Here is a 23,938-nt window from a genome sequence, read left to right on the forward strand (position 1 = left end):
TGGTGTTTTACGTCTCTTTTTGTCTCCCTTTAATGTCTGCACTTCTTTATAGATGTCATAACTGTGAAAGTTAACTTCATGCAGAATGTCCTCTCCAGATGCTTTGCAGCCTGCTGCCCCTTCAGGCACTTCAAAAATCTTTCCAAAACCAAATAGTTCCCCCATTTTACTTTCTGATTATAGTAATGTTATTCAGACACATCGGCGGTGGGGAGACCTGTGCTCCCATTTGTCTTTATAGTTATGTGCCTCCAGCTGATACGAATTCAAATATTCCAGCTGCCAACATAAATTTCTTTCTTTCTTTTCTTTTCTTTTTTTTTTTTTTTTTTGGGACGAAATAATGCCAGCCATGCACAGAGTCATGGGAACCTGACTTTGACTGACTTCCTTGATGCCTGCCACCAACTAGTGAAACCAACTCTCCCATAACGAAAGTCTTTTTCTTTCTCTTGCTCCAATATGACAATGGTCCAAAACAAAAGGAGACCAATTATTACTGCTGAGGAAGGTCTCTAAAAAAGTACCAAGGTGTAAAGAGGCTAAGCTAGCAGGGGGAACCAAAGGATTCTGTATGTGTTACACAGAAAATTGATTTGTAGATGTTGTATTTGTACTTAACCTAGAATGAGCCTACTTTTAAATTTGTTCAATAGTTTCTGAATACTGAATTTGAAAGATTTTACTTTTTGAAACTATTTAAGATTTAAAATAATTAAAAGTACAAACTACATAGCTAGAAATTCTTATATTTTCCAAGAACAGTCATAATTTATACAGATAAAGTGGTAACTTTAAAAAAAAAAAAGTTTTATACATACTATCACCATGTCTTGACAGTGTGAGACACATAATCTGTGAAAAAAAAGATCCCCTCTCATTTCTTCTTGTGCTGGTATTACCCGACCATAAACAACCAATAAGAGCAAAAAGGAGGGTCTTGCTGCAGTCAATCATTTTCCTGTACTTGCTGCTAAATGTGGTAATGGAGGAGAAACAATGTTACAGGAAAACGATTTTTCCGCCTTCATGGGTGCTATGTTAACTAGCATTAACATTCACAGCAGGCTATGTAAAAAGAAGAGGAGTAGGGGGGGAGCGGTGCTCACATGAGCTTGATTGACAGCGCTAAGACCCGCCTCCTGGCTCTGATTGGTTGTTTCCAATTAGCATTGGGAGAAAAGCTTGATTTTTTTTTTTACAAATTATCTGTTTCATACCATACTGTCAAAACATCCTGACAGTTTGAACAAAAAGTAAATAAAAAAATATTTTAAAAAGCTACATACTGCAGCTTCAATGATATGCATTAAAGCTGGTTTTTGCTGCTTGTGTCTAATGCAGGCCCACATTTCATGCACAAAGTCACTGTTTGCAAATAAATCTACACTATAAAATTTTAGTTTTGGATGGTGTTAAGTATTGGTTATTAAAATTATTTGACATTAGTAGGCATAATGTTCAGTGATTCCAGTAGAATTGGCTACGTTACTCTGGGAGAAAATCCAAGTTAAACAATTTGATTAGATGTTAGTTCAGTTAAGAGTTGCTCTCATTGGTTTTGTGCGGCTGATATGTTAATATGCGACATATTATGAATGAACTTATCTCAATAAAAGGTTAGGACTGTTGTGAGACTTGCGGTTGAGAAAGTTTATGCTTTTGGGCAAAAATGTACGTTTTTATAGCTGTAACTTGCTTAGCCGTTAATGCTAAGGTCTAACTTGGTAGGTTGGCAATGCAGCTGTGGCTGCCAGAAGAAAATAAACGTATTAATGTTTCATGCTTTCATGAGGAAAAATATCTGGATAATTAGTATGAATTTATTTAATTTACCTGAGAAAGTAGCCTGCAGGCAAAAATGTAGTAAAACTCAAATGTTTATTTAGAAACACTGATTGAAATTTATCCAGATGAAATGCAAACAAATGTTAGTTTCTAACAGTTAAACTATATACAATTAACTGACAACCAAATAAAGTTTGACTTTTTTTTTCTCAAGTCTGTAAGGTTTTACTGACCTGCTGCACGTATCCAAAATGACTGACTAATCTAAAGAAGAACCAATTTGTTCTTTATTTTATTCATAATGTGACGTGACCGATGGCATTCTGTCACAACAGTTAATTTAGTAGTTGATGGCTCAGTTGTTACGTATTGCACGGGGCCACCAAAGGGACAAAAAAATGTGTATCTGACAGCAACTCATGCACATATAATGTGAAAATGACCAGGGGTATAATCTATCCAGTAGTTCTTGAGTTTTGGATGACATTATCAGATATGTTCTGAATTTTCAGGAAGTTGGCTGTATTTCTTCAGGAGCCATTTTCTATCAGTCAGTTTGTGGACTTTGCTAAGCTCGCTTCTAAGAGTATGACTTGTACAAAACTCAAGTTTTTTCATAAAAAGTTTCAAAATAGATGTATTTCGCAAAACTGCAATGGAAGCACTCGCTCACTACTAGACACGTAATCAACAGCCAGATGTTACTACTGGAGGAGACGACAAAGAAGTCAACAGGAAGTAGTAGGAAGGTGATGGTTTGTTTTTTTGTTTTTTTTCACACAATGTGCAGCTGGGTCCACCACAGCTCTCACAGCATCCACAGCTCATAAAAACTTATTCAAACGTGTTGAATCCACAGAGCTTCTGAAAAATGGCTGACTACAATTTCCCCAAAACGCCATATAAGCAGCCCTCCCATGGATATAATTTTATGTAACTGTTAACTTCAAAAATAAAAAGTTACATGTTTATTTACATCGCTGCCATGATTTTTAATGACTTATCAGAAACGTATTCTCATGTAAAGCTTGTCTTTACATGAGAATACGTGTAAAGACAAGTTGAATAAATGGAGTTGAAAGCCATTTATTTCACTTGGCTTTCAACTCCAGCGAGATCTAGATTTATATTGTAAGTTTGTTGTTTTAAACTGTATTTGTTTTTATCTATTTTATGTACAGCACTTTGTTTCAGCTGTGGTTGTTTTAAAGTGCTTTATAAATGAAGTTGGTATGGTATGGTATGGTAATTCATTTCCTCTTAATGGAAACACCCCAAATGCAAAATTGCGGGGAGGGGCCTCTACTTTATCAGAATACAGACAAAGATTTGTGCACATTTGTCATGGGAATGCAGTTTCTACGAGTATAAGCAGGTAAAAATGATGGATGGATGGAAGATATGCGGAAAAAGTTGGTGAATTTCATTGTCGGCTTTAAATATTTGGTAAATTTTTAATTTTTTTTTGCTCTGGGCCCCATACAACCTTGCGCCGCCTCTGGTGTCGGAACACCCTTCCTATTATTTTCCCCTGTCTGCCTCCTTTGCAGTTTTTATCTGATGACACCACTTGCACACACAGCGAGACGGCGAAGGGGAGGGGAGGGAAAGTCAACGCCTCCCGCCGACAGCGAGATGGATGCCACAAGTGACACGCTTTTGTTTTCCTAAAATGCGCTCGCATGCGGGCGAAAGTCGGAGGCCAAAAAGGGAACAACTTGTTCACTTGTTCCGTTTGGTTGAGCAAACCATGGCAGTGGCAGGGGCTGGTTGCTTCTCCCCCAGGTTCGCCCCACTGTGGCTCACAGAGGCCCAGGCTGTCGATGTAAGCCCCTGCTGCTCCGCTGGAAACAGGCAAAACAGCAAAATATCGCTTGGATTCAGATTACCTCACGCTTTGTTTCCCCTCTGTGAATAGTTTGCCGCCTCTAAAGTGGCAGTTTGTACTCTACGTGCCAGAAATGTCAATAAAACCGCCCTAATCGGCCCTGCGATCTGTAACAGCACCTGCTTATGGAAACACATCCCGCCCCAGCAGTTCATCGCTGCAGCTGCGACGTTTCCTTCCCATTAAAGTAGGAAATGTCGGCTGGTGCGTGTTTGGACAAGCCCACTTTGCTGAAAAGGCGTCCAGCCCAGTTGAATCGTTCAGCTCGATTGTGGGCGATTGGGTTTTCACTGATGGAAATATGGACTCTTTAAGGAGGAAGTGGCTTTCCACAGCTCTTTTCAACAAGCGGGAGTTTATCTTTAAAACATTGATTCAATAAATATAAGGTTCTTCAGCTTTTGATGAACAAACTCTCCTATTTTCATTGCTTGTCTCAGTAAAGAGGATGTTATTTTTTATTTCTATCACTACCACTGAAAGACCACAGCATATTAACATCATGGCAACACTTAAATATTCTAGTGTACACAATGAAAACTGGCTTTTAGAGAGGAAATGTTTACCTTTAAGCTAGTCGAAAGCATTAGCATTAATGCTAAAGTTAAACTTGCTTGCAACCAAAGCTTCCAAACATGGAGCCGTCTTTGCCGATTGCATCTGATCTTGATATTTTGTTGAAATTTAACTGACATCTACATCTGTCACAATAAGTAATAAATCAATTTACTGTATAATAAATTAAAACAAGATACATACTTTCCATTTGTACGATTTATTGTTTTTCTCTTTTGTGTCTTTTTTTTCTACCAAAAACCGGATGACAATAATCTTCAGTCTATTGCTTTGGTCTCAACCAGTCCCTTTTTCTGAAGGGCAATTTTGATTTCCAGACACTTCATAATTGATTTTATTGGTTGTTTTTGTTGTTTAGTTAATTTATTTTTGATATTTAAAATGTTTTCCAGTTTCAGAGTCAAATCTTCATTACAATGTGTCCTGGCACTATTATGCCATTAAACTTATGTTACTTGAAAATGATCTCAAAATGACAATATTATCATTTATTGAAATAACGTGGGATAATTTATCATCCAGCAAAATTTGTTATCATCATCGGCCTATTGATAACATACATTTTTAAAACTGGTTGATATTTAGCATATTCATTTAAGTATATTTTTTATTTGTCATGTAGGAAACCGTGAGACAAAAACGTGACTAAAACTTTGCCACAAAACCTAAACAGGCTTCATCAACGAAGCTCTTAACTGCATGGTTTAATTTTTCCCTTTTTTTCCTGTTTTCTCAGGAACCTCCTCCATTTTTTCTGTCTTAAATCTTTGACATTATTCACCATAAATAAATATTAGTTGGTGGTGTTTTAAAGTTGAGTTTGTGGTTATGACAATAGGTTTTGAACAATCACAGTCATGGTAAAAAGGAAAGAAGAGTACACCATATTTTAAGTGCAGGGTGTTAGATTTGGAAATCTGTTTCCGCGCACAGCCTTTCCTGTTTTATGCACTGTGCTGGAGATAAGATGGCATTAAAAGTAACAATAAAACTTCATATAATCTGAGAAATGTTAAACATACATGTTCAAATTAAGAAGATATTGGGTTAGCAATACATTCCTTTTTTATGTTACAAAAAATAACACAAATATGACTAGAAAAGAATTGAAGTCACTAATTCAGCAGGAAAGAAGGTTTTTGTTCATTTTTGTTCATCTTAGCTCAGGTGAGATGGCGGAAAACATCCACATATAAATATTGAAAAAAAAATTGGCCTTGGATTTCATTGGTATTCAGATCTAGGCATCAGGTCCAGCAACGCACCTGGCTCAGACATCGCTCAGATTTATCAGCAAGAAAATATCAATAACAATAAAAACAAAACTGCTGAAGTTGCTGAAACCAGATGACTTGATGAAAGGAACAGTAAAGATGGTTAACTGTGATTTTCCAGGCCATAGGGACAGCAGAGATTTTATATTGTTGACAGAGGGGATTCTCTGCATCCATTAAAATGTGTGTAACCATGACAGCAGCAGTGGAAAAATAAACATATAAACTGATATCAGCTTGTGATAGATTATCAAAGGTGATTTTAAATTAGGAAATTTTCCGATAAATACTCTCATCCAAGGGTAAATGAACTGTTAGTTGTACTTAAATATAAGTTCACATATATGCCCCAACATTTACGTCCATATATAGTCAGAATTTAATTATTTAATTTGAGAAAAATTGTCGGGAAAATAAAAATAAGAATAACTCGAATTTAAACACGTTTGTTCATGGAAACGATTTTTAAAGAAACATTTTCTCTGGATGTTTCTACTCAGAAACAGTGATTCTGATCAACCAAAATGATTTGTGCCCAATTGTTTAATTGCTTAAATTCAAAATTGATTTTTAGTTATTTTTATTATAGATATATATATATATATATATATATATATATATATATATATATATATATATATATATATATATATCGGTGTAAATTCCAGTCAGAATTAACAATAAGAGAGGTTTTGACTTACCGACGCACTCGTTGGCCTCCCTGGCCGTGGCGCGCTGCCATGGCCGGTCGTAGTGGAAGGGCTTGCACCTGTCGCACTCCGGCCCCGCCGTGTTGTGCTTGCACTCGCACACCAGGTTCCCCTCGCGGTCTTTGACGCACTTCGACGCGTGCCCGTTGCACTTGCACCGTCCGCCGACCTGCAGGTCCGACACGGCGTAGAAGTAGGAGTCGCGCGCCAGCTCCGAGTCGTCCTCGTTCTCGTCGCCGAACGTGTGCAGCCGGCTGAAGATCACCTTGATGTCGGTGGCCGTCACCCAGTCCTGCAGCACTGGCGAGTTGTCGAAGTCGTGCGCCGACGGCCGTCCGTCCAGGGTGCTGAAGGCGATCAGGCCGCCGGTCAGCGGGTGCATGTCGGTGTGGGAGTCCGTGCAGATAGCCTCTTGCTCATTCTGCTTGGTGATCGTCGCCTTGTTCTGCCGGTTGTACATCTTCTTGCACTGCGTGGAGTAGAACTGGAACGGAACCCAGGACTTGCCGTAGTCCATGGACTTGTAGATTGCCATGGACTCGGGTCTGGGCGAGCAGAACTGCAGGCTCACGTAGGTGACCTCGAACTTTTTCCCAAGCGACAGCGTGAGGGTGACGTTCTGCGGGTACTGCGCGTAGTTCTCCGACTGCCAGCAGGTCAGGTTGTGCGGGTTGTTGAGGTCCGTCAGGTAGGCGGGCGGGTGGGACTTCTTGGGGTCCGTGGCGTCGCACGTGTGGCAGTCCCGTGTGCGCTCCTCTCCCTTCTCGGTCACCACGCAGTAGCGGGCCGCCGGCGCGCCGCAGGTGCTGGACACGCGCACGTCCTTCCCGAAAGCGGAGTTGACGAAGTCGGGGATGCACCGCCTCGGGTTCCCGTTCTCGTCGTAGCACGGGTCCGGCGGGGAGGACTGCGCGGCGAACATGCTCAGCCCGTATCCCGCGGAGGCGCGTCCGGCCAGCGCGCAAGCTGTCAGCACTGCGACCCACGTCTCCAAAAGCCGTCTCATGGTAGGACTTAATCCCAGCGCCGCGGGGGGCCGATGCAAAAACACACGGGAAAGCACGGTTATCACCTCAACAGCACCTGCGGCAAAACACTGAGAGAAAATGAATTAGGACAATTGGATGTAATGGTTTCTGGATGTTTTTTTTTCTAGAAATATCCTTACAAGGGGAAAGGAAAACTCCACCCAGACTACCACCTCTCAAGTGGACAGCTCAGGCTGAAAGACTTGGAGGTCCCCACGCAGAATTTGGAGGAGAAAAAAAAAACACCCTTTATCCAGTTTACGCACGAAACAAAAAGGTGCAATAGACTCTCCCTCCTTTCTGGAAATAAGATAGAGAAAAAATAGAAGAAGTGAGAAAATAAATGGCAAATGCCCAACTGGCTGCCTGCCTCTGTCTCAGTCGGTCCCCTCTTTCACACCTCTGCCCACCTCTATCACTGTCTGTCCCGTTCCCTCTCTATTCTAATGGGAGGAGGGGGGAGAGAAGAGGAGTCCACCAGCGTCTGAACGCTGGAAACGGATCTCTGACCTGTAAAGGGAAACGGCGACATCTTCCGGTGAAATATCGGAACTACGTGGATATTATGTCTTTCAATAATGGCTTAAGTCTTTTTTTTTCCCCAGAACGTTTTTCTTTCTTTCTTTTTTTTTTTTTTTTTTTGCAAAAAATAAAAAAGAAACTTATGTAATTATTTCAGTTAAGTGACAGTATTCACAACAATACTAAAATGTAATATATCTAAAACACATCAGAATGTTGCATGAAAGTGCAATATTTTTTCCCAGTCATCTCAGAAAGTGAAACGGCCATTTTAAAGAACTTCGTGACGCGTGGAATAAAATATTTCAAGCTTTTATTTTGTTAAAACTTAATTGTTACGGCGTGTGCGTCAAGAAAACCCAAACTTCAACGCCTCAGAAAATTAGAATATCACATCAGACCAAATGAAAACGAATCAGGATCATGAAAAGTACACGCATTTCTGTGCACTCAGGACTTGGTCGGGGCTCCTTTAGCAATGAATTGTGCCGGGGCTTTGAGGGGATCAACCTGTGGAGTTGTGTGGGTGCAATGGAAGACCAAGTTGCTTTAACAGCTGCCATCAGGTCATCTCCCTTACTGGGTCTGGTGTCTTTCGTTGTCCTCTTGATGATATTCCATGATACTTCAACAGGGTTAAAGGTCAGGGGACTGTGCTGGCCAATCAAGAACAGGAACGCTATGGTCATTGAAGCATTGAAGACGATGTCAAGCTCAAAAAGGACAATTTCACATGATAAAATTCCGTCTTTAATATCATTGGATACAGAACTCTGTGTATCAAAGCCAACTGACCCAGAGTGAGTGGTAGCTTAAAGGCTCAGAAAACCTTTTAAGGTGTTTTGAGTTAATCAGCTGATTAGTTTGAGACACCATGAATTTATATTCATAATCTTTTGAAGAACAGTCTAATTGGCTGAGACACTGAAATATTTGGTTTTCACTGTCGGTAAGCCATAATCATCAAAATCACAAGACACAAAGGCTTAGAATATGTCACTCTGTGTATGACGAGTTTCACTTAATAAGGCGACTGGTGAGAAATATTGGGCTTTTACTCAATACTATAACTTTTTCAGGTGGTTTCCATGCTTGTGTCAAATGTTTAAATGTAACTCTTCTTTGGCCACACTGATGTCAGATAAGAGCTGCAGCCATGCAGAATTTTCATTTTGCAGCGAGTTTCCTGCTCCTCCGTTATCGATGCATGTCTTCTGTCTTCTCAGTTCTGTGGTTGAGTCTTAATTTATTTTCGTTGCACTGCCGCAGACGCAAACAGTTAGATTCTGAAGCAGCACAATGGCTGTGGCACGTTTTATTCAAGTGGACTTTAATCAATATTTCTGTGCTGAATATATGCCATCAGCTTACTTATTCTAACTAACCGTGAAGATGATTTTGCTCATGGGTTCATCAGAAAACGTAAATGAAATAATAAACTGTATATCAGATGTAACACAGTGGCATGCAACGATTAACTCTGAAACCGCAGCTAGAAAAAAAGAAAAAGAAAAGATAACCACATCTGAGTACATTGGCAACCACAGTCTCATGTCAACATTTTTCTAGCAGGGTGTTAGTGAAAAGAACAAATAAATCGCCTTACACTCTTCCCCCTCTTTAAATGAAATGTCCTCATTTCAAAATGAAGTTGTTGCAAAAACAAACAAAAAATAAATCTTACACTAAAAAAAAAACAGAAGAAGAAATTAATAGCTCCTCTTTAAGGCACAGCACAATTCCTTAGCTGTGAAACATCTTTAGTAAATAACTGATCTTCTATAAAACCATATCAAATGAAAATGAAAAGTAAATCATCTTACACTCTTCCCCTTCTTTAAATGAAATGTCCTCATTTCAAAATGAAGTTGTTGCAAAAACAAAACAAAACAAAAATAAAAATCTTACATTACCATTGACATTGTTTTAAGCTAGCTCAAGCTGTTGAGTTGCTAAAAAAATTGTTTTCCACTGTAAAAAGTTTCATAACTTTGTGATATTACCTTGTGCAGTTAAGATTTTGCCTTTTAAAATTGCGGTATGTGACTTTTATGGAGAAAAAAAATAAGAAACTAGCCGGTTATCCTGCGAAAGTGTTGATCTCCTGTATCCTTCCTCAATTAGCGTTGCCGTTTGAAAACATACCTGGCGCCGGACCAAAAACAACCAATCAGAGCCAGGAGGGGGCGGGTCTTGCATCTTTCAACCAATCCCGTGTCCGTCCAGCTAAACGCGCTGATAGCGGAGAAACAACTTACCGTTACAGAAAACCGTTTATCAGCCGCAGTCGGTTGCCATGCTAACTAGCTTTAGCATTCACAACAGAGAGACAGGAGTGATTGACAACGCTGAGGCCTGCCTCCTGGCTCTGATTGGTTGTTCCTAGTTAGAACTGGGAGCACTGGGAGGAGCCAAAGGAATTAGATGCATTTTCACAGATTATTTGTCTCATAACTCTCTAACATACAATTGGAATCAATATAAGTATCTTTCTATTTGTCTCTATTATTATTGGATTAGGTGAAAAAAAATTAATTCTCCTTCGTTTTTGTAAAGTGCCTCTAGGCTACATTGGTTCCGGGGCCCAATCACAAGGCCTCATTGAGCTGAAACTAACCTCGAGAATGCTATTAATATTTTATTTATATTTTTTTCATCGTAAATCAACAACCAGCAGCATAATGCTTTCTTGAAATAATGATGACATTTCTAACTTTCCTTTAATACAAATGTGCTATTTAAGCATGCAGGGAAACAAATACATAAATGAGCACTGAAAAAAAATTGTACCTGAAAAGCTTAAAAGCATTTAAAAAAACAAAAGGATCTCAGGTGCTCAGACGAATGTCCTGTTTTTGTTGCCGTCTTGAGGTTCACTCAGTCACAACTACTGCAAACATAAGTCCTGATCTCATGTTTTACTAAAGGGAATAGTTTGTTCTTCTTGATTACGCAGTCTTTTTCTAATTTTGATGTCATGAACTTACACAAGACCTCTTAGCAACGCAACTTCTTTCCTGTTACGGCCAATCCGGGTAAGATGCGTAACTTCCACTTTTGGATAATTATTTCCTGTTGTAGAATGGTTGAATTCAAATTTTTAAAATGTGTTATAACTGCTTGTACTAGGGGGGGAAAAAGGAAATATTGTTTCAAAGGTCATTTGTAATGTCTTTCCATGGAAGGTGCTCTGCAATGGTCTTGAAGAGATAAACAATAATAGGTTCCTGTTTTGTTAAAATGTCTTTTTAGCTTGAAAAACTGCTGAGGGCGACTTCCTATAGGACACTGGTTATTGAAAAATAAAACTAAATTTCAGGTGTACACTCAAGTTCAAATGTCCAGTCTGTTGCCTGTTCTGACCTCAGTCCTCTCAAAGGTCAGTTGAAGGAACAAACGTTAACCAGTTTGAAGCATTGGTAACACTTTATTTGAAGGGTCTGACATGACATGACAGGAGGCTTTATGAATGTTTACGACTGTTGCCATGAAGTGTCTTTCGGTAAATAATGATACTCTTCATACAAAGTTGACACTTTTGGTTGACTTTTAATGGACCATTTCAATAAAGCAATGTTTATGGGGAATTTTTTTTAGAGCAGCTTCTCATTAAAGCTTTTTTTATGCAGAACCTTAAGATTTTTGTAAAGGTGTAGCAGAGTTTAGATCAGACTGAACAAAACTCGCATCTGAGCAACATTTGAATGTTAGTTTTCCTTCTCAGCAGTTTGTTCACTGAGAAAAACACGTTTGATGTGCATTACTCGTCATTTTTGGTCCTGCAACTTGAATGTGGTTTAAAAATTTTTAAAACCACATTTTACATCACATAAATTTTTCCGTTTATGCCCCCCCCCCCCCTCTCACCCCTACCAATAATAAGATGGGATTTACCCCTTTGACCACATTGTGTTGTGTTGGTACCAACAAGACAACGTTGGGACCATCGTCTTGTTGCCTTGATGACAAGATGCTGTTGTCTTGTCAGTAGAAATCTATAGGATTCTTCTGAAATCCAGTCGAACAGGCAAAGGTCGCCTCGTTTTGGCACGCACAGCTTTTTCAGTCGATTGACCTCGACGCTGTGCAATCTGTTGTGTGGGTCTGTTCTGAGCTCTATGCTAAACCCTTAGACTAGAAGTGAGGTGAACTTTCTTTCTCCTTGGTCTGAATGTGAGCAGAAGCTGACAGGGGGCCAGGATCAGGTATGGACCTGATCTTGATTGGCTTAGATGACCGCTGTCAGACAGAAGGCCCCGCCTCCAGCAGCAGTTGTGCGTAACATAAAACCACTTCAGCAAAAAAGACTCAGACAGTTCCTGTTTTGCTGCACTTGCCATCTTGAGTGTGCAGTTAAAGGGTCCGTTTTTTATTGTTGTTTTGTTTTTTTAAAAGCAGCAAGAGGAGGATGTGGCGCTGGTCTTTGCCCCTGCTGGCGCCTCTCAGCTGCAGTAGATAAAGGATGATCCAGGAAGGCCATAATTAGCGGTAAGAGTTTTGTTTTTCTCAAATAATTTCATTTCTTCTGGGTGAGGGGAGAAAGTGATGTTATTTGTGTTATACTCTGTCTCATTTAGGTGTTTTAAGTTACAACTTTCTCTACAGGAGTAGCGAGCCTCTGTCATAAAGCTCGTACAACAACTGCACACCGTTTTTCAAGTTCTACATGTTTCCTGTTCCCCTTCCTATTAAAGTATGTGCCATCATTGAGCAGGACGTCACACATTTGCGCGTGCATGAATTTGGACCTTTTTTAGGCTCAATTAAGCAGCCTAAAGACTTATTGAGTCTTCAAACCTAACCATGGGAGGCCCCAGTGGGCATTTTCGCTTCCTGACAGGTCAGGTTTTACACAGAGGTTACCGGACAACGCCGCCCGACTGACTTACAAACAGATCAACACCTGCTTCCTCCGTGGACAATTCACAGTCTGGCTTTTTGTCCAAGCAGGACACCTCAGGCACTTTTTGAGGAAGGAGACGTTGAGAGTGGAAAATAAATTTAAAAGTCACTCTTAGCCTTGATGTCAAACTGCTGAAGGCTTGCGGCCATCTGCCACATCTAACTGGTGGTTTTGAGAGAGGTAACATTAAGTCGACTGCAGCGAGTAACGCAAAATTGGAGAGTAGTAGGAGAAGAAAGTAGGTGAGTGAGAAGGGTAGAATAGAATAGAAAAACCCTTTATCGTCCCTCAGTGGGGAAATTCAGGTGTGAAAGGAACAACAAGCAAGTCGGAGCGTGTAAATTCACACCAGGTAAAAAAAACATATATATATAACAGAAAATAAGCAGGGGAAATAAACAACCTAAGAATAAAAAAAAACTCTTATTCAAGAAATGACTGAGTAGGATGAATTGTGGTTAAGGGGAAGGTAAAGTGTACCCCAAGGTACAAAAACAATGTAATTAAAGTTTACAATAAAAAAATATGTCATTTGTTAAGACTGTCTTTGTTGTGACAGTATAATATGAGACAGACAATCTATGAAAAGATCAATGTCCACCTTCTCCTTCTGACCTGCTATTGTCTTCTGAGAAAATGCACCAAAAACAACCAATCAGCGCCTGGGATATTGTCTCAGCACTGTCAATCCTTCTCGTGAATGTGCTGCTAAATGTGCTAATGGCGGAGAAAGGACTTACAGTTCCAGGACAACTGTCAATCCACAGTCATCGGTGGCTATGCTAACTATCCTTAGCGTGATTGATAGCGTTAAGACCCTTTTCCTGACTCTTACTGGTAGTTACCGGTGAGCACTGGAAGCACTGGGAGACGGAAGAGGAGCTAGATTTGTTTCCATCAACAAATATGCAAAAAAAAACATATTTAAAAATAATTAATTCATATCCTATTGCGTTAAGACGGCACTCTTGAAAATGATACTCGCTAAGCTGTTTTTTTTTGTTTGTTTGTTCATTACAACTGGATCATATTTTATTTAAATCGTTGTGTAAATACCCATCCAGTTCCACTCACAAAGCACTTTAAGCTTAACAACAAGGCTGATTGAAGTCCTGTAGAAGAACACTCGCTGTGCCATACAAATGGGTCAGGGAATGAATGATAAAAATTAAGGGGGGGGGGAATCTACAAATAGGAATAAATAATTAGCATAAGACAAGTCCATCCATAGTGAAGGGGAAGCAACAATAAAAACTCCATCAAGTCCCAAATTTTTAGAGTAGAACCACCGAAAGCATCTGGTCTGACGATCCGATTCAACATTCATCTCGTTTAACTGGACCAGTCATAAAAATCAAGTGGTGACATCAGTCAAGTTGGGGTAGCCAATCCCCAAAAGCCAGAACGTCATAGTTATCTTTTAGATAGAAAAGGTTTAAGTTTAAAGAAACGCCATCACCAGAAAAAGGCTGGACTTCACCCCACACTCTACTTGACTATAAATCTTTATCCCCAATCATGTAAAATTTCTTCCACAGATTTACAGTTTGAATGTTCCTCCTTGTTGACATCTGGTCGGTTCTTCTGGAGTCCAGTAGGCCCAGCCCTGGCCCAGTTAAAGCACTCGTGACTTTTGTCAGCGCCCAACTGGCCTACATAAACCACAACCTTCCAGCCACTGAGTCAAACGTGTTCCTGAAGATTTACAGCTTGGTTACTTCTTTTTTTTTATATATATATATACTTTTGAGCTTTTAAGGATCTGAAAGGAAGCGGACCTGCAATATTTCCGTCCGGTGTTTAGTCATTCAAAAAAAAAAAAAAAAAAAATCTGATGTGGACGACTAATTTTAAGCAGAAAAAAAAGTAGAAGCTGTGGCCGTCTGTTTTCCACCAGCTCATCTCCGGTCCACTCTGATGGCGTGTGACTCACTAGTGGGAAGTGTCGGGCCGCTTTCAGTGCCGACATCCGCGTCCACAGAGCGCTTGTTTTCTGCGGCCGGGACGGAGCGAACAATGATTACTATTTACTGACACCGTCGGCAAACAGGAAGTCAGGGCACCTTCGTCGGCTCACTCTTTGTTTTGTCTTTTTTCTTTCTTCTTCTTCTATCATCTGTGGACGGGCCTTCCAGGCGATGGAGCAGAGCTCGTGCACGGAGGACCGTATCCAGCACAGTCTCGAGCGCTGCCTCTGTCACCTGGGAGTCAACTCCCCCGACAAGAAGCTCTGGGACGGTAAGACGCGGACATGTTGGCTTTCGGCGTTAATGTCACGAAACGGACGGCTGTGGGGTAAAAGATGTACACGTGTAAATGATGAGAAAACCAGCCGGATAAAGTTAGCTTGCATGAAAAAAAAAAAAACCCGTCTGGACTGGTCAGAGAAAGTGGGAAATGAAAGCGGTGACGCGCGCGCGGAACCAATCAGCCCACGCTAGTTTTGAAATATCTAGTTTCATTCATAAAGTCATAGAGAAGAGAAACCGGAGTTTGGATAATATGGGTAGCATTCATCACTTCTTTGCGTGTATGAATAGTCGGAACAACCAGAGAGAGAGAGTGTTAGTTAGTTAGTTAGTTAGTTAGTTAGTTAGTTAGTTAGTTAGTTAGTTAGTTAGTTAGTTAGTTAGTTACAGGTTGTGTCTGCTTTTGTCTTAGTTAGTTAGTTAGTTACAGGTTGTGTCTACTTTTGTCTGTCTAATAAGCTGGACTGTGCATAAGCCGCTGGTGTTTGGAGGAACTTGTGAAGCGACATCCCCACAACTTCCTCATCCTCCTGCAGAAAATACTGCAAAAAACAAAGAAGGTGAGTTAAAAAAAACCCAAAACAAAACAAAAACAACAACGCAACCCACATCCACGTCTGCAATCTGTCAAAGTTCAGATTTTGAATTGTTCCGCAGGTTCTGGAGGAGTGCCAGTATGAACTGGTGGTTCCCCTGACTCTCCTGTTCTCTGCTGCTCTTCTCAAAGTGAGTTTCAGTTGTTGGTGTTGCGGAAAAGGAACAAGTGCGCACTGATCCTTTTTTTTTTTTCTCAGTTTTTTTCTTTTGCAAAACTGTCAGCATTTTCTTTTTCTCCCTTTCTCTTTTGTAGAGCCCATACTTGGGCGCAGGATGCGGCGTTCTCCAAGAGGCCTACCTGCTGTTCCACCAGTTCCTGGCCTGGCCCGAGCCCTGCAGCTCCGCCAGCAGGCGTTTGCTTGTCGTCATCGAGCAGGAGATTCGAGCTCCAGGTGGACAAAACGTTTATATAAAAAGTGTCTAGAAAATGTGTTTGAACCTTCAAAACATTTAGTTCCATTTCACATAGTTTTATTTGTAAAGGCCAGGACAGCTTGTATTAAAACTGCAGAATGTAACTTTTACAAGAATATATCTATTTGTTTTTTTTTTTTGTTTTTTTACATAACTGTCAAAACTATCACCATGTCATAACAGCATAATGTGCGAAAAAACCGAATTTTTCCACCTCCTCCCTGACCTACTTTTGCCTTTTTGAAGAAATCTACAGTTAAGACAACCAACCAGAGCCAGGAGGAGGGCCTAGGTGCTGTCAATTACACGTGTGAACGTGCTCCTAAATGTACTAATTGTGGCGAAACAGCTCATTATTACAGGAAAACTGTTTATCCACTGTCATCACTGACTACGCTAACTAGCAATAGCATTCATGACATGCTTTGTTGACTGGGAGAAGATGTATAGTGGCAGAGAGCACGTCTTGACAATGCCAGGAGCCTCTGGGCTCTGATTGGTTGCTTCCAGTTAGAACTCGGCGAATGCAGATGAGCTTGACTTTTTCACAGATTTTCTGTCTCATACTATACTGTCACGACATACTGGCAGTTTCAACTCACATGTACAAAAATATCTTTGATAAAAGTCATATACTGCAGCTTTTAAGCAACAGGATTGTAAGTATGTTCCAGTTAGCCAAAATCAGCTCATTTTTTTGAATAACAAAATTCTGTCTTCAAATGATGGTTTCAGTAATTTACGAAGAGACAAAAGACATCCTAACCAATGTTAAACATGTTAGCCACATTTGTTTTGGTTCACATTCACAATGTGAATCAGCAGCAAAGTGATAGGCAAATGAAAAACATGGCCCAAAAACAGCTAAAAGACTGTTCAATGTCAGATGTAGGAAGTGAGAAAAACTTTTCAATCATAATAGTCACAAGAAAAAAAGCTAAAATGTAATATTTGTTAACATGCGCTTCAAAAAGAGTTTTTTATAAAGTTTTGCTTTGTATTGTGTACACAACAAATTAAAGATCCTACCTGACAAAAACTATTAACATTTTTGCGACGTGGTCTCACATTTGACCATTTCCACCATTTTTCAGAGTAATGAAAACAAAACAACAACAAAAAATTGTTCCCGAGTTCCTAATACAGCAGTATCCAAGTCATATGACCATGTGGACAAACTCATTCATTTTTAAAGTACAGTTGATTCCTCGTCTATATGCACATTTTTCTATATTTTTTCGGTGGCATTTAACTCCAACTTACTTGTGGAAATTTTGCCAAGAACAACCAAAATATTGGTGCAAGACATTGGTCGCACCATAAAACGAAGGGAATCATTGATGGACCCCATTGCTGTCTTGTGAATGTTTCCATCAATTTGCTTTGAGACGTTTTTAATTGTGGAACAACTGAATTACTAAAACATTCACAGAGCTTTTGCATCCTGTTCACACTTTATTGCCTTTTTATTGCAGGTATTTCATTTCAGCGACTGGTAAGGACAGAGCAGGCTATTTCCCCTGATGTTAACTGCTCTAAAACCTTGTAAGTACGTTGTTCAGCTTCATGGTAACAAAAACGAAATTACAGGTTGGACACGTCTTAAATATCTGTAAATGTCTGCATCAGAGTGGTCCTGTTGGTGAGTCCAGATGCTGACGCCCCCCAGGAGGTCCAGCTGACCTCTGAGCACCTCAGTGCCATGCATCACTCCAGCAGGAACATCATAACGACTCTTATCCTTCATAGCTTCCAGGCTGCTTTCGGTACCAAACTGGACCTGCGGGTTCTCCACGCAGCCCTGCAGGTGAACACCCAAAAACACGGATGGCGTTTTAGCTGTCGAGCCATTTGTTCTTGTCTTTTGTCAAAGAACGTCCTTCTTGATTTAACCTCAGGAGAAAGAGCTGTACGAGCTGGAGCAGCTTTATGAGACGATAACTGGCAGCATGGAGACGGCAACCTCTGTGGCGGATCACACGGCTGCCAGGGAGGGACTTCACCGCATCTTGGAGAAGCTCAGAGACAGTCTCTCTGTCCCTTCTGCTGACGGTTGCTTAGAGACTGGTGAGGCGCAAAGATGAGGCCTGTGCACAGTGCCTTCCAAAACTATTCTCCTTTCCCAAATTTAGTTGTGATGCATCCACAAGTTTCAAATTATTTTACTGGGGTTTCGTATAGAGGTTGTTTTATAACCTAAACCAGCTTCAAACTTCTCCGCCTTTTTGCTGTGTTCCTTGGTCTTCATGGTGTTCTTTGTTATCTAATGTTCTCAAATAAAACCTCTGAGACCTTCACAGAACAGTCTGATTCATACCAATGTACAATTATTTACTAATTATACTTTGGAGGGGGGGGGGTTCAGAATTATGTTCTACCCTTCATTGGTAGGGGGTACAAAAAAAATCCCTGCTTTTTGAATACCTTTGCAAGGCCCTGTGAATTATACAAAGTTCTCTGAAAAGAAGTTGTGACGTATATATTCTCACTTTTTGTTTGAGCCAAGCATCTCTTTCTCATTTTAGGGTCTTTAGAGATTCTAACGCTGCCCTACCCTAAATGCCACACATGTTTGTGGGATGACGACAATTTTGGTAATTCAACATATTCCATCCACTGTTAGCTGCTGTGCATCAGTATTGTTTCCCCAACTTTCCTTCCTGTCTTCTTGTTCATCCAGATGTACTAAAAGACCTGCTTTCAGTAGACTCTGACCTGGATTCCCCTCCAGAAAGTTTCCCCAAAATAGACGAGGATGACAATTTTGACACTAGCATCGACGATGAAGACGAGCAGGACTCCTCGAGCAAACGAGACGATCAGTTTCAAAGCCATCGGATCTCCACCGCCTCATCTTCCTCAAGGGACTCTACCTTCTCGGGGTACTCTCTCTCCTCCAGCTGGTCCGTGCCGTCTGCTTCATCGGGAGTAGAAAGCGACTTCAGCGAGGACACGGCTCACGAGGACACCGAGGAAGGGCAAGGCAGCCATCTGAAAGTCAGAAAGAAACCCAAGAAAAAGTCCAAATCCCTCTTGGGATTGGAGCGCTTCTCCTTGCTCTTCAAGACTCCGCACAGTCCGAGCGCATCTCGCCGCGTCCGGAGCATGGGCTACAACGGAGACATCACCAAAGACTACCTGATGACGGGGGCACAGCTCAAACACTCCAGGAGCCCCATGAGACATATTCGTCATCTCAATATGTCCACGGTCCCCGTAGATCCTTCTGCTCCCCACAGGCACATCTGTGTCCGCAGAAGGCCGATTCTGAGCTGCGACGAGGCGAATGAGGCGGAAGTGCTGACCGTCGTCAAGGTGGTGGCATTCGGGGGCGACAGAGAGGCTGGGAGACTCGCTCGGGCGTACAGCGACCTGCAGCAGAAAGAGAGAAAGTGTCCCCAGCTCACAAGGACATGCAAGCTGCAGTTTTACTTTGTTCCCACCAAGAGAAAACCTGTAAGTCCAGGAGCAGGACACATGCCAACAGAAGGGCAGGTACTGCAACCTCTCGGCAAGAGATTTGACGCTTTTTCTTCAGAGAAACTTTTAAGGCGTCTTACTTAATTTTTCTTCATTGTGACAGGAGTCAAATTGCCAAGAAGTGGAGGACAGTACAACAGATATAGCCCAGATGTTGGGTATGATGGACCCCTGGTATGAGCGCAATGTCTTCAGTCTGCTGAGCTTGTCCTCTGAAGTTCTCTGTGAGGTAAGTAAATAAGTCCAGAATGATCATGCTTTTGCAGAAGACCAAAATAGGCTAGGAGTTTGTTTTCTTGGAATAAATAACATTTGTTTTTGTAGAACCACCAGACGCAAATCGTGGTTCTTTTGTTTTTTTAGTTTGAACGCAGACTGACAATGTAGGTTCGAAGGTTAGCGTGAAGAGCTAATTGGGGTGCCTCATTTATCTCACCAGGGAGGATGATGGTGAAGGATGTAAACTATCCACTGTTAGGGGAACTGTCTTTATTGGACATAACAGTTGGCGCATTAATTACTTTATCAAGTCATCTATTTATTTCAATATTTATTGCCAATTCTGGCAGGAGTTGTCCAAAATTGCCACTCCTTATTATGGTATTTGTTTTTAAAAGCAGATACCCCCTGCTGTTGTTTCTTTTTCCCTTAATTTCCCACAACTCAGGCCGCTCCCAAGGAGGACGACGTCTCTGGCGCCACGGAGCAACGCCTCCCCCTGCTGGCCGACTTGGTGCTCTATTACTGCAGACACGCCGATCAGCCTGTTCTGGTGCAGCTCTACCAGGCTGAGGTCAGAGGTCAACCTCGCACAGAAGCACGTATCGAACACATCGACTCCCCTCCGCCTCCCGTCTTAAATGTTCTGGTTCCTTCCTTTGCACAGCTGACCCTGGAAGGGGGAGAGAAGAGAAAGGAAGTGTTCATTCATTCCTTGGAGCTCGGACACACAGCTGGAGCCAGAGCTGTTAAAGCCATGGGTTGGTCACACGCTGCGACACACACACACACACACACACACACACACACACACACACACACACACACACACACACACACACACACACACACACACACACATAAAAACCCCCCACAAAAACACGTGTTTGTGTAGATTCATACGTGTTTCATTGTTTCTGAAGGCGCTGTGAGTAAAAGGTTGGGAATAGATGAAGAGCGGGAGGCTGTTCCGCTCACCCTCGATGTGGCCTACAACAAGGTATTGTTTCTTTACGCACCCTTCCTCCTTTGCAAACAAATGTTTCTATTTCCGCCATCCCCAAACTAATCCCAACTGCGTCCTGTTTACAGGTGGCCATCAGTGGAAGGAGCCAGTGGATCCACAAAGAGGTGGTCTGCACCTCTATCAACCTTCAGAAGACGTCCAGAGACTCCGAGCAGCTGGGTCAGTCTGCACGCATCTACGGAGCTAAATTGGGGCCATAAAAGAAAAAGAATTTAAAATTGGGGTTGAAAAGCTTTCATATGAACAACCTTCATGGCCCCATGTCAGCTCCAGCCACACCCCAACAGGGCTGCTTCGCCTTCCATATGAAGTGCTTTAAGTTCACTTTCCAATTAGTTTTTTTTTTTTGTTCATGTTTTATTCTCCTGTATTCAGATTCTAAAGAGGGCCTGCAGCTGACGATGACAGAGGTTGTGAAGAAGCAGAGCTCCAAATCTAAAAAGGGTTACAACCAGGTGAAGGGTGGTTTTATAGCTACAAACTCTACTTTGCAATCCTGTTTTGAAGCCACAACCCAGTAAAACCAATCAATCTCACATCAGGAACTGCCAACTCCAAAGCATCCAAATACAAAAAGCAAAATGTGATGGAAAAAACAAAAAGTGCCGCAATCACAGAAAATACAAGCAGAAAATGCTGGAACTACAGACTAAAATGGAAGCAAAAGGGGAAATTCAGCAAATATGAAAAGCTGAAAAGGCCACAAATTAGTAAAAACAGCAGCAAATTCGAAAGTCATTACTCTGTCAAAAAAAAAATTGGTTTCAGCTGTGCAGTTCAATTCTTGATATCATCAACAAAAATACAAACATCTTAGTTTTCAGTGGGTTTCCTTATTCACTTCTGTTTTAATATCCCTTTATTTTGTTTAATTTTGTGGAGAAAATCCATTCTTCTTTAGCCAGCTCCATTTTTACTCTTGTTCATTCATCAGTAAACTCGCGGATAGTTTCTTGAAATAAAACAAAAACTGGCCTGACTCTTGTGTTTGCAGCAGATCTTGATATCAGAAGTGAAGGTGGACAAGATGCAAGTGACTGCTCAAGGGAATGGGAGCACGTTTGCTGTTTGTCTGGACCAAGACAAGAAGACCTTCATCCAAAGTGTGAAGAGGTAACGAAGTCTGTCGTTGGGTCGAGACAAGCGGAACGTGTATTTTATTTTATTTTTTTCTCCACCAGAAGCAAACTTTCTTAAAAATAAACGCGTTTTAAAGGTTGTTTGTCCGGTCTCTAGGTGTGAGGTGTCGCTGTGCAGCAAACCAGGAAGCAGTTCAGATTGGAGGTCCTACAAAACACTACCGGGCCAAATCCAGCCCCTCCACCCGACGTTCTGCTCCCTGCTCTGCCTTCCCGTCACTGCCTTCTCCGCTGCGGGTCAGTGACCCCTGACCCCAGCTCCGTCTGACCATCCAGGACCCAAAGAACAGGCCAATTGGGGAAAATCCAAGAATAGGGGCGAAGAACAGGGTTTAACATTTCATTTATTTATTGTGCTGTTGATATGTCTACATCGTAATTTAGAAAAGAAAGAAAATAATTGACCGTTTTGTGTTCACACTTTGCTGTTAAAAGCTGTATTTTTCACTGTTTTACGTCGGTAGTTTTTAAAAAAAACAAAATACGGTGCTCTAATGGCGTCTTGGTTGATGCCAAAAACTGGTAAAGGTACCGTTGTAATATTTCCAAAGTTTTTCTACGTGTGGCAATTTTAGTCAGATGAAGACGTCACTAATGTTTCCTAATTAATTGACTTTAAATTTTGATTTGAAGTCAATAACCAATATATGTGTATGATCATGTAAGCTATTTATTTCCATATGAATCTAATCAAAGGTCGTAATTATATAACTTATATTTGATCAATTCCTAATGGCAGTGATCGCCGTAGTAATGTTTTGTTTTGGGGGTTTTTTTTCTCTGAAATGACGACTTTAATGATGTTTAATAACACGAATCTGTTATATATTTATTGTGATTTTTGTTATAGTTTTGATCAAGTTGAAGAGTTTAGAGGTAGTCCTTTATATATCAATCTATCCACTCCGTGCAGTTCAATTCAGTTCAAAACTACGTCGATGGAAACGAAATGCGGTGCCACCGCCAGGCTTGCTTGTTAACACTGTTCTCACTGGTGAGAAATTCTAACCCCGGGAGAATATATTTTCTGTGATTTTGGTCGGATAAGTATTCAGAGTAAAAGGCAAATATTTAAAAAATTGTAAGTAAATGTCTGAGATTAAATTCTCATTTAGAAAATAAGAATTCTGAACATCCTGAGTGACCTAAAACTGAAAGGTTACTTTTGATTTGACGTCAGACTAATGGAAAAAAATTCATTAGCAAATATTTCTCCATCTAGTTCTTGTTTTTATGCATCACTGAAGCTGATTGTTATATAAAAAATGGTTCATTAAAAGCCCAGATTTAATATAGTATTTATGCTTATAAAGAATAAATTAAAACTTGCTGCCTCTACTGAGTGTCACTAATTTTCCGACATTCTTAGAAAACTGACTTAGTGATATTTTTGAATTTTGATTTAAAGTCAATAACCAATATATGTGTATGATCACGTAAGCTATTTATTTCCATATGAATCTAATCAAAGGTCATAATCATATAACTTATATTTGATCAATTTGTAATTGATTGTCAACTAAAATAAAACCACATTTCGTTTTCCATCACAAAAGATTTCTTTTTTTTAGCCTTATGAGGACAAAAGAAATAGACATTTGAATTATTTACAAATGTCTTTAAATCGACATAAATTCAGTGAAACACATGAAGCTGATTGTGTTTCCAGAGCTTCAATGTAATCATTCACATCAAAACAGATTCATGTGTTTGAAAAATATGGATCACTTTACCTCAACTTTACAATCATGCACTACTTTGTTTTGATTTATCACATAAAATTAAGTATTGGGAGAAAAATAAAAACAAATTGTTTTAGTAGTTTTACTCTTTATGCTGGCATTATCACATAAAGTATCTTACCCTGGACTAATATGTTTAAATTACCTGATGTATCCTGCATTTATGTTCAACATTTTGATTTGGACTTAGATGTGTTTTGTAATTATGTAGCAATTTTTATTTACATTTTTAAAATTCCTGATTTTTCACGTAACTTTCTATTTTGTCCGTCTGATAACATCATTTTTAAATATGAAATTTGATGTTATGATCAGTTTCCTTTAAACCCATACTGGACATTCATTTTCACACTGAAACGTTGGCGGCTTCTTGGCGCGCTGC

The 23,938-nt window shown here is 40.5% G+C and overlaps 2 protein-coding genes across 9 annotated transcripts in view; one reads left to right on the forward strand and one right to left on the reverse strand.

Annotated features, from left to right (window-relative positions):
- ntn1b (netrin 1b) overlaps positions 1–9,945 on the reverse strand; it is a 55,772-nt gene extending 45,827 nt beyond the window's left edge. Inside the window, exons 1-4 of one of the 4 annotated variants that reach the window (XM_055035484.1) lie at positions 9,790–9,945; positions 7,675–7,774; positions 7,405–7,564; positions 6,228–7,332 (exon numbers count right to left, since the gene is read on the reverse strand). In XM_055035484.1, coding sequence (XP_054891459.1) covers positions 6,228–7,242 — 1,015 coding nt within the window. In that variant the 5' untranslated portion in view covers positions 7,243–7,332; positions 7,405–7,564; positions 7,675–7,774; positions 9,790–9,945. The remainder of the gene's footprint in view (positions 1–6,227; positions 7,333–7,404; positions 7,565–7,674; positions 7,775–9,789) is intronic. The other 3 variants (XM_055035486.1, XM_055035483.1, XM_055035485.1) reach the window with 3 other exon arrangements.
- Positions 9,946–12,119: 2,174 nt separating this feature from the next.
- LOC129363381 (phosphoinositide 3-kinase regulatory subunit 5-like) lies at positions 12,120–23,922 on the forward strand. Of its 5 annotated transcripts, none has more exons than XM_055035469.1 (18): positions 12,120–12,274; positions 14,825–14,927; positions 15,398–15,498; positions 15,596–15,664; positions 15,789–15,927; positions 17,425–17,494; positions 17,579–17,756; positions 17,848–18,016; positions 18,475–18,543; positions 18,630–19,444; positions 19,533–19,658; positions 20,097–20,222; positions 20,316–20,409; positions 20,572–20,648; positions 20,741–20,834; positions 21,051–21,130; positions 21,670–21,788; positions 21,912–23,922. In XM_055035469.1, exons 2-18 carry the CDS (start codon positions 14,828–14,830, stop codon positions 22,057–22,059), a joined length of 2,574 nt encoding a protein of 857 aa, XP_054891444.1. In that variant the 5' UTR covers positions 12,120–12,274; positions 14,825–14,827; the 3' UTR covers positions 22,060–23,922. The 5 variants fall into 5 exon arrangements, with proteins under 5 accessions (XP_054891444.1, XP_054891445.1, XP_054891442.1 ...); XM_055035470.1 differs by having other exon boundaries at positions 21,673–21,788; XM_055035467.1 differs by having other exon boundaries at positions 20,097–20,409.
- Positions 23,923–23,938: the final 16 nt, after the last annotated feature.

This window comes from Poeciliopsis prolifica, unplaced genomic scaffold (assembly GCF_027474105.1).
Source record: "Poeciliopsis prolifica strain line A6 unplaced genomic scaffold, Auburn_PproV2 SCAFFOLD010, whole genome shotgun sequence".
Classification (NCBI taxonomy): domain Eukaryota; kingdom Metazoa; phylum Chordata; class Actinopteri; order Cyprinodontiformes; family Poeciliidae; genus Poeciliopsis; species Poeciliopsis prolifica.

What these genes read in the sequence shown, in the direction of transcription:
- LOC129363381 (XM_055035467.1), top strand. Translation starts at nt 14,828, where the DNA reads ATGGAGCAGAGCTCGTGCACGGAGGACCGTATCCAGCACAGTCTCGAG. An exon ending in TCTCTGCTGCTCTTCTCAAA is followed by an intron (nt 15,665 to 15,788) that starts GTGAGTTTCAGT and finishes TCTCTTTTGTAG; the next exon opens with AGCCCATACTTGGGCGCAGG. An exon ending in TCGATGTGGCCTACAACAAG is followed by an intron (nt 20,649 to 20,740) that starts GTATTGTTTCTT and finishes TCCTGTTTACAG; the next exon opens with GTGGCCATCAGTGGAAGGAG.